The sequence below is a fragment of the Colossoma macropomum genome, unplaced genomic scaffold (assembly GCF_904425465.1).
Source record: "Colossoma macropomum unplaced genomic scaffold, Colossoma_macropomum, whole genome shotgun sequence".
Classification (NCBI taxonomy): domain Eukaryota; kingdom Metazoa; phylum Chordata; class Actinopteri; order Characiformes; family Serrasalmidae; genus Colossoma; species Colossoma macropomum.
The window spans coordinates 6,286,832-6,297,684 of NW_023494804.1; the positions used below are offsets into that span (position 1 = coordinate 6,286,832).

Here is a 10,853-nt window from a genome sequence, read left to right on the forward strand (position 1 = left end):
CAAGAGGCCCGTAATGACCGATGGGTAAACTTTCCTGCAAAGTGATAAACTGTTGTTCATTACTCCCAGTGCAGTTGGAAGTTCCCTTCCAGCGGAGCTTTTTCACTCTCAGTGGTTTGGAATCACTCTTAAAATGTCTAAATACCCCGTGCAGTACATTTTGAAGGGAACTATGAGGGCAATTGGTGGTGATAGGATTTCTTTACAGTGGTGGGGATAGGGGTCTTGATGTCTACAACACAAATACAGGTATTTTAGTTACTATCCAAAACCACCCTACGCATCTGTCTATCTATCTATCTATCTATCTATCTATCTGTCTGTCTGTCTGTCTATCTATCTATCTATCTATCTATCTATCTATCTATCTATCTGTCTATCTCTGGTTCATTACTATAAATTGTTTTCAATCTGCTCTGTGTATGTTAAGCTTTGGAAAACTAAGGTTTGTTAACATTATGTCTGTGTGCCTCATCTCAGGTCTCATATTCTGGAATTATTTGCATCCTTTGATTCTGATGAATGATAATAAATAAATACTGGCAGAAGCAGCTATTTAAACAGCTGCTAGCTAGCTAGCATGGCAGTTTACAGAAACGTTACCACTGAGGAATCACTTTGTTTGATCTCTTTTTCAATCGCCCAATAAACCATCTTTTGTCCATTGACCCTGTGTAATTAATGATTTGAAACAATGTTGTTTGATATGATCACATGATGTGTTTCTGGCGTTTTGATTGGCTGCTTAGTGAAAGCTGTCTCACGAATCTAAGTTGCTTGCAACTGTTGCGTTTGAGTTTCAAATGAGTAGCAGGGCACATTACACAACTCAAATGGAATTTAGTTTCATTTAAGTTTCAAGCACCTAACAAAGCAAATAAATAAATAATTAATTAATGTTTTGACATCAGACATTAGACATGAACAGTTCAAATCAACTTTGCTTTATTATTATTATAATTTACTTGCAAGAAAAGGCAGTAGAAAAATAGACATTAGATGCTTTAAGGTTGCAAAAATGCTAACAATAACAAAAGAATAACAGTTATTATATTAATACTGGGCATACTGACAGGTGGACTAATATATGATAAAGCACAGCTGTTCGGTTCAGTCAGGGATGCAGGAAGTGGGGGTGCTGAGGGTGCAGCTCCAGATTTCAGGACTGAGACTGCTTGAAAAAAATAATAATAAAAACAATAAAAAGTTTTGAACTTCATAACAATTTAAGCATATTATTGCATTTGTATATTGTATGTATATATTTTTTAAACCTTAAGTGGTCAGTTAGTCAGTTGGGCATATTGCTAAAACACATGTAGGTAAAGGTGCAAAGAGGGTCTATACAGGGTTCTTGGCCAGTTCTGAGCCCCAAAGCAGCCCATTATTACATTGAATATACTGTTTTCAAACTTTTTTCAACTCTATTATCTCCAGCTCGATGTGCCTTCAAGTGTTAAATTGCACAGTGTGACTGTGGGTACAAAATCAAATGACAAAAAGGCAAATCGTTTTGCATGACGTCACGTATATGGTGCTGAAAATTTCAGCACCCCAACTTAAAACACCTTCCCGCATCCCTGACTTCAGTACTGTTTATATGAAAATTGCACGTTTAACTTTGGAAAAAGTCTGCTTAGTAGCAGTTCAGCCATCCGTAATTCAGAAGAACACGCCTCGGCATTCTTGCTTTGTAGTCATACTCGGTTTGCCGAGCACCATCAGAAAAGTACAGGTAGCCTGAAAAGAGAAAAAAAAGACATAACAGATTATCAGTAACAAAGCTGAGTGTGATACTGTAATCAGAAATGTTTAGTTTTATGAGCTGATGTTCATGTACCATAATTTTCAAAAGCAGCATCCACTCTGGAGCCAATGCCAGGGAAATCTTGGCGAATCGATTTAGGGAAACCATTGTCCATTTTTCCAGTCCTTTCATTGAAGCTAAACAACAAAAATATGTTTATGTTTAGAATTGTATAGTGTTTTACACAGTAGTGTCTTTTATAGTGTTATGTTGTTTTATAGTATACTGTTATAGTATTGTTGTTATTGCTTTGGTCATTACTTACCTCCAGTAATTACTGCCAACAAAGAACAGAGTCCGACCCGTCGATTCCACATAGACTGCAGCGTCAATCTTAGTGACCGATGAAGGAAAGCCAAACTGCGAGATGGGCTTCGGGTAGCCGGCAATGAGACGGCCCCTTTCACCCCCCAGTACCGCTGACCTGCACAGACAGACACAAATATGTCAAGAATTTCCATCCTGTGAAAAACGTAAAACTGTCTCAGTGAATATGAGAGTGATAAATAGAGAAGTCATACCTTTGAAAAAGTAGCTGATGCCTTTGAGTTTGAGCTCATAAGCTGCATCAACAGAATTAATTGCGGGCCACGTGGATTTTATTCTAATCTGCTGGATACTCCTGCTGCCAGTTTTCTTCCAGTAATACCTTACAGCAAGGAAAGATAAACCGTAGTCAAATTTAATTGAATATTCTTTAGGAATATATTTCTTACACCTGGGAAATATAGTATTTTGGTCTTTGTGTCTGTGAGGCCTGTGACATGTTCCTCAAATAGGATGCTGTGACATAGGGGCTTGTTTATGCCCCTCTCCAGTATATCCTACCAGACACGGCAATGACCTGCACTGTAAACTTAGTTGATTTTACTTTTAAAAAAAATCATGTAAACTTGTTGCCTCGAAAAAAGTAGGTGAAGCTACTTAACCCTCTATTGCATGGTGTTGCCATAGGGCAACAATTAATTTATCTCAATTTTACTTAAAAGCAGCAGTATAAAATCTGTGTTTTCCTATGTTATTGTGGAAAAATGCTCTTTTATTTTTAAAAACTAAATAATTTATGACATCACATGACCAGGAATTCTTATTATGATGTTGTTATTACTACACGTTCCAAATACCAATTGAAATTGTATTCATTTCCAATATTTGTTAATATTGGGTTGTACATTTCACTAAGTATATGTTGGATTTGTTTGGTCTTGTTTTCAATAAATGTATGTTTTTAGAGAAAAATTAGATTTTATGGTGCTTTTTGTAGATTTTATGGTGCAACAATATGCAATATCATATGGCAACAATTTACCAAATACCCCATTTTAACAAAAATATATATATATATTTTTTTTTCAAATATTTCCATTATTTAAGCAATTTTAAATTTTAATTTTTTTATCAGGTTTAAGTAATAATTAATGCATTAGAGAGTTAACAGGTTTAAGCTTCAATAATTCTGTAGTTATATAAAGTGTTATAGTGTTTTATATATATATATATATATATATATATATATATCGCTGCTGTTGGACCAAAACCTTGTATCTCCAATTTTGCTGTTTTTCAGTTTTTGAGATAATTTGAAAATATCCGTTGTCCTTTCCATCGTGTGAACATTTAAAGATGAATGGACCTAAAGAAACAGCCCTAAATTACTTGGAAAAATGTCTGGTTACATTGACTTACATTAAAAGTAAAGTATGTTTTTTCCTTCACCTGTAAAGTTACCATTTTGGAGATACGAGGTTTTGTTCAGACAGTAATGTGAATCACTCTCCTACTGTACTGTATTGGCGTCAAATAAAACAACTTTATTGTATTAAATGGACTGTTTTGTGTAGCAATGAATAAATAGCTTAGATAAGACTAGAATCATGCATGTCTGAGGACTCTAATGGCTTGATGCATATTTGCCATTCTGTTAGCATTCACAGCTCCAGGCTGAGCTGGTAAGCCCATCATGGTGAGAATAACAACCACATGTCAAATGCATCCAAACTTCACATTCAGCATGAGAGTATGCTACGACACATAGCACTTAGCATAGAGAATTATATTTATAAATTAGAAAAATGAAGGTTAATGAACAGAAACCAACAAAATGGTTAAGTATACTGTAGTGTTTTGGGCAAAAGACTCAGATTTACCTCATTAACCCAGGACTATACTAGACATAATATATTCACTAGATTTGTACTAATAATATTAACAAATTAGTAAAGTAAGCCCTTAAAAATTAAGTTAGTTAGTGGGATCCACCTCCCCGCCTGCAGAGGTCGCTCTCACCTCAGTTCTGGTCTGCACACTGCACACCTGAATGTTGTTTTGCAATCTGTTGCCCTATTCATAGCCTGTGTGTTCCCTATCTATTCACCTTGAACTTTTGTAATGCGAATTCCTCATTGTGGCAAATTCCACTGAAGTGAATGTAATTGCACTTGCACAATTTTGCTAGCAAACACCAACGTAACTCTGCCTACGGGGAAATAATTAAATCATTTAATCATTTGGAACATTGATATAGTTTCAGGATGACTGGATCTGGTGGTGGCACAGCACGCGATGTTGTACAACCTCAAATTCAGCACCTCCGGCTCATTTTTGAATGAAAACAGCACGGACCAGTACATTAACTTCCATTAAAAATGAGGAAGGATATATATAGTACTATGCCAAGATTGATAGTCCAGACAAATTGTGTTTTGTTTATTTTCTTTGTGAAAATAAGTTAATGCATTCTCCACTGTGAACAAACCTAAATATGGCATTTTTCTTCAATTTCACTATTTCTGTTTATTTGTTGGGTTTAACATATTTGGGGAAAAAACATAAAATGAAATATTCTGTAACTTTTTGGCCTCACTTTCTGTTTCTGTATGTTCTCCCAATAAGTCAAATTCAACAAAACGTATGCATTTTGACTAGTTTTTTTATATTAATAATCATATAAGCAGTTAACAGTACATCATTGTGCATATTAATTGCACAATGCTTGTCTGTGTATAAAACATATATATATATATATATATATATATATATTTTTATGTTTTTATATATATATATATAAAAACTTTAAAAATTGTCTTACTCATTTTTGAAGAAATACAGCTCTCCTCTTATGCTGGTTGCAGCATCAAACACTAAATCCCGCTTGCACGGCTCTGGTGGATTTGGTCCAGGTTCTGGTTTTGGCTGTGGTTTAGGCTCAGGTTTGGGCTCAGGTTTGGGCTGAGGATATGGAGATTCACGAACACCTGGCAGATTATTCAAACAGACATTGAGTTTACTGTGCAGACGGTCTCCTTCACTGACACTGACTGGTGTCTCTACCATAATTTTTTAATCCAGGATGATTTATGAGTACCATATAGAGCCTGGACTCCGCGCTTGTCATCCAATGGTAGCTTGTATCCATTTGTATTCACGTACTGGTAAGTGGGGTACATGAGAGCAGAGGGGTCTCGCGAGTGATCCAATCCAAGAGCATGGCCAAACTCATGAGCGGCCACCAAAAGCAAGTTCACACCTAAAGCAGATTGTGTTTCAATGTGTTGTCAATATAAATCACAACTATGTCTGGATAAATGGCTGCTATAAGCCCAGTGAGTGGCTGTACCTGCTGCGCTCAGGGTCCAGCGCTCATCCTCATCGAAGTGAGTATCGCCTCCTTCATCTGGGCCTGGGGACATGGCATGGGCAAGAACCCCACTGGGTCCATCGAATGGGTAAAAATCTCCATGATCTGGACAAAAGAAGACAATGAAAGCAGCTCAGTCACACTGGGAAATGGCAACTTAACTTGAATGTTTAGAAGTGAAATGAGACTTTATTGCAAGTAAATTCTGCTCATTTTTATCAGTCTATTCACACAATGTAAAGGGTAGATGGTGTAAACAAAAAAAGTGAACAACACTCAGTCGCCATTCGTGGAGAGTGCACCTACATCCAGCTTTGAAGAGAATCATGATGTCAGCCGTGCCGCTGTAAACCTGCTTAAAGTCCAGTGGAATGACATCACTGTAGAGTTTGAAAGCCTGGATGATGACGGCGTCCACTTCCCTCTGGCTCAGATCTGGCGTGTACTCAGTTATTCTGGAACGTGGTTGAGAAAAAAGGAACCTCATTGTGACATTGAGGAACAACAGTAGACCTCCCAGTCTTTTTATACACATGAGTAATCCATCTAGTTGTTGACATTAAAGGGCCATATTCTACATTTTCCATGTGTAATATTTTTTTTTCCCCCGAGGTCCTCTTTTTCATGACATTTGTGAGGGTTATGTACCAAAAATACCTGCAGTTCATGTTTATGTGACCATTTTACAACCAATTTATATGACTTAGAATTAAACAAACTCTACCTTTAAGATTGATATACAATGGGTTCCAAAAGTTTGAAACCACTGGTTTTGCATTTATTTCTAATTGAATACAGCATTTTTATTACAAATTATATTATCAGCAAATAATTTGAGTCAAAAATAGAATTTTTGAAATCTATTTTGTTACATGAATTTCAGGATTTCTTAGTACAGTATGTCCCCCCTTTTGCTTTAATGGCAATGTGCAGTCAAGCTGACATGGACTTCGTACAAAAACCTCTGAGAAGTAGATCAAATTCACCTGAAAGTTGACTAAACGTGAGCTTCAATTAAAGGGATAAAACAAAAAAAATCGAACTTCTGCAAAGGTCTTAAAATGGTCACAAATTTTCTGACCTGGAGGTGCAGAATCTACGAGTATTTCTTTATTTTACTTGTCATAATTTTTCTTTGCTTTTAAATTTTTCAACAATCTTTAACTTTCTGTTGTTTAGTTCCATGTTTAAATGAAAAAATCCCTCATTTTCACAGTGGTCTCAGACTTTTGGACCCCATATGTAAATGAGTACTATTCTGATTGGCTTCCCTGTGTTGTGGCTCATTCAAAAAGCACTCAGAGACAAAACACTCCTTATAACTTCTCTGTTGGCCGGGCTAAACTGCCGTAGTCCAAATTAGTGGCTATACCAAAATGTGTTGGTTTTGCATGATATAACAAATATAATGAATTCAAAACTGTTTTGCAGTGTAGTTTCCATTTATGTATGGACTGGGGATTAAATGGCTTGTTTTGAAACTTTCCCAATGTTTACATACCACGTCACAGACTAGCATACTACAAACATATTAAACTCTTTTATTCAAAAATTTGTTAGGAACATTTGATTGTATATAGGCCCTTATTTGATGATATAGACCCTTTAAGGTATTATAAACTTTCCAGCAGTCTTTAACTTTGGGTCTTGGATCCAGTTTCTGGTCCTGGACTTTGTAATCACTGGTAGGTATGACACCAGGTGGCCAATCAACAGCTCAAGTAACACACCAGTGACTAAAAATTTGAGGACTGAAAACTGGATTCAGGGTCAGGAGTTAAAGATCTCTGCTAGTTCTAGTAGTTCATAAAGTGGGTATTTTGCTCCATTAAACAACTGGAAGCACCTTATACCTGTATGTGATGGTTTTCTTCTCCCACTTGGGCTTGCCTGGGAAATGTCCAAATTTGGCTACGTCGGTAACTCCACAGCGTGGCTTCTTCATCACCTTTATGGTGTTTGTGTCTAGCTTGCCGGTCACCTCCAGCCCAAAGAACTCCTGCATTTTCTTCAGAGTGGTCTCAAAGTCTTGTACACTCACCCGCCTCCCACTGACGGAAGAAGTGCTGGAATCGGAGTAGAACTGCTTCAAATAGGCCTGAAAAAACAAACACAAGAAAGAGAATCATCAAAACAACAGAAAACTGATTAGGTTGGTCTCAATTTCCCTAAAAATACTGTAAGATTATGGTGACCATCCATAATACGTTTATCTATCTAGACTAAATGTCCAAACGTATCCAAGTATCCCTTCTAATTTGCATTCTACTTCTGTTGCTGACAGTTGTGCACCTACAGCTGTAATTTTCACATAGAAAAACATTGCCAGTAGATTGTAATGCTCTGGAGCAGCCACACATAAGCCCAAGGCAGCGCTGCACAAAGTATGACTGTGGGCCAAAATTGGCCCATGAAGATTTTTGATTTGGCCTGTCAGAAAGTTACCCCACTTCCTTCAGCCAAAGAGAGAAATAACTGATTTTTACACTGCCAAAAACTATAAATTCCTGTTTTCCATTTAAAATTACAAAAAAGTTTAATGTTATGAAATACATTTCTGAAATGTACCTATTTTGTCTTTGTGGCCCTCAGCCCACCACAAACATTGCACTTTGGCTCTACACGGCCAAAAAGTTCGGAAACCCCTGGTCTAAGTTCACCATGCTCAATGCTAAGTGTGGGCTAGAGGGGTATAAAGCCCCCCATCATTGCTGTGGAGCAGTGGAACTGCGTTCTCTGGAGTGATGGAGCTCCATCTAATACCTTGACGTGATCTAGAACCTCAGTATCTGACCTCACTAATGCTTTTGTGGCTGAATACAATCAAATCCTCACAGCAATGTTCCAACATCTAGTGTAAAGCCTTCTAAGAAGAGTAGAGGCTGTTACTTCAGCAAAGGCGCACAAACTCCTTAGTAATACTTTACATTTCAGAAGAAACGTTAGACGAGCCGGTGTTTTACAAACTTTGGGACACATAGTTTATCAAAGGATAATCCACATTAATTAACATAAAAGTAGACGTTAGAAAACTGGCCAATGTCCCTGAGACCAAGCCCAAACAAAGTAACAGGCAATTTGCATCCAGACAAAACATTATAACGAGCCAACAGGGGGAAGATAAATAGCTGTCTACCTCTGCTGCTTCTTGCTCTTCTGTGGATACAGGCTCCTGTGTGACACTGGGTGGGGCTCCATCGCAAAGTGCCAAACACACTGCCAATGTCAATGTAAGAAGCCCCATGTTCTCCATCTCCTGCTTCTTCTTCTGTAAAGCAGAGGAGCTTATATCTCCTGCTGTCATCCAGCTCTTACATAACTCCGCCCTGGGCGACGGTGTATATGTCATTTCCAAAAAGCAGCTCTGAAGTGGGGTATGTGGGGGAGGACCCTTCACTGTCTGATTTAGAGAAACACTGACATCCTGGGCTCTGTCCGAACAAGCCTCCTGTCAGAATGAATACATACATTTGTTTAGATTCGTGATGCAGCTGGAAGGGGCCCATTCAGATGTCTATCACCCCATCAGTGCAACATACCTGAGACAGGCTGTTTACTCCATTTGGAAAGTACAGACCCTCGAACCTTGGAATACCTTGAGGGACAACCCTGATTCAAACTTCCGAATTAACCCCTTAACATTCCAGGCTTATTACATACTAAGACTTAATATTCACTGACTACAGGGACTTGAATGCAAACTAATGGAGCTTTTCTTTGGTTATAGAAGTGCGTAATAAAACTTTGGTAGTAAACGATAAGGTAGTAAAAATACTGAAATATCATGAAATGAAGTAAAGAAAACAAAGCAAACAAAAAATACAGTCAACTATATGGCTGTCACTATCGCTCGTCTTAATTTTATTACTCAGTTTAAAAATATCATTGATTATAATTACCTTCTCATTCGTATGAGGATATTGTGTATTTTAAATTCCTTTCATACAGTAAGAAGTAGAGCCTGACGAACACTTATTTGTATGCATTTTTGCCTCACTGTATTTTTATTTGTTATGTAAAAGCTTCTTTAACTTTTCCCAGTGATGCATTTTGGAATCTTTGAAAGGATTTGCATAGTTAGCATAGTTTGTTATTGTTCAGTTGAGTCTGATTTAAACCTCTGATTAAATGATTAATGATCAAAACAATCAGTAGGTCACAGGATTACTAATGTAATCAATAATCTAAGTGGATCAGCAGCAAATGTGTTTAGCATGTCATTTGTGATGCAACTAGGATCTTAAGGGTCCCAGTGCAAAAAGAAATAAATAAAACAAATAAATAAATGGGTAACACTTTCTTTTGAGTGGCCCTTTGTAGATAATTAATAAGGTCTTAACAGAGCATCATTAACACAACAACAATATGCCAGTGAAGTACATTGAATACAGTGAGGTAAATATCTTGACGATGTACTGTTGATGGCCCTAATCCTAATCCTAACCTTAACCTCAACCCAAAACCTAATCCTAACTCTCACCCAGGCCCTAATCCTGACCCTAACCTTAACCTCAACCCAAAACCTAATCCTAACCCTCACCCTGGCCCTAATCCTAACCCTCACCCAGGCCCTAATCCTAATCTTAACCTTAAAATCAACCAAAAACCTAATCCTAACCCCTTGCTGTACTCGGCCTATTTAAGATTTTAGAGGTATAGATAATGAATATGAATATATGATGCTGCAGGTTGTAAAGGATCTGTTTGTGAAAAATAAGATGGGGGATGAGAGATAAACAGATATCAGTCTGTCTGTGTAGTGTTGACGGAAGCTAACTGGTGAGGCATGTTAAGAGTAAATTGTGAGTCATGGGTGCACATTTGTGTCAGTATCTACATGGGAGTTCAATAAGGAGTGCATCATGGAAGCCCTTGCCCACCCCCAGGCCCACCCCCAGCCCCATAGAGGCTCCACTGTGTGATACTCATCAGCAGTTTGCTTAGTGTGAGTTCCTTTTAGGAAATTCCACTTAGAGAAGGATTAAACTGTTTCTCCACATCTTCCTAACTATGTTCTTTGCTCCAGGCTGCAGCATTATTACATCTGTATTTGTGGTGGCCCTTCTCTTGTATTTACAGTCTTACTGTAAATTCAGACAGTTACTATACTTTAGTGCAGGGTACCGTATATCATGGATTACTGTACAGCGCTATAGGAATATCATATGGAGGTTAAAATAGAACAGTTTATCATATACGTATTGTACAGTTCTATAGACCTACAGTCGTATAATCTTATTATACTAGTACAGATTAGTATAGACTGTTTCTGTAAGGGTGATCTCAATTTTTTGTTTTTTTTAGTTTTCTGCATAAGTTTAGCAGATGTCCTTTACATTGTCCATAAAAAATCCATGATGATTGGACCAATAGAAATGCTCCACAATTGCTTAGAATAAAAACTCTTAA

At 37.4% G+C, this 10,853-nt stretch overlaps 1 protein-coding gene across 1 annotated transcript; it reads right to left on the bottom strand.

The window, feature by feature from the left end:
* Positions 1 to 928: 928 nt before the first annotated feature.
* On the bottom strand, positions 929 to 8,808 carry mmp30 (matrix metallopeptidase 30). Its single transcript, XM_036594807.1, is given in 11 exon segments — positions 929 to 1,740; positions 1,841 to 1,944; positions 2,073 to 2,202; positions 2,205 to 2,231; positions 2,329 to 2,456; positions 4,896 to 5,061; positions 5,172 to 5,333; positions 5,424 to 5,549; positions 5,751 to 5,899; positions 7,298 to 7,542; positions 8,581 to 8,808. Coding segments are annotated over 11 exon segments (1,554 nt in total). The 5' UTR covers positions 8,794 to 8,808; the 3' UTR covers positions 929 to 1,636.
* Between the last annotated feature and the right edge of the window lie 2,045 nt (positions 8,809 to 10,853).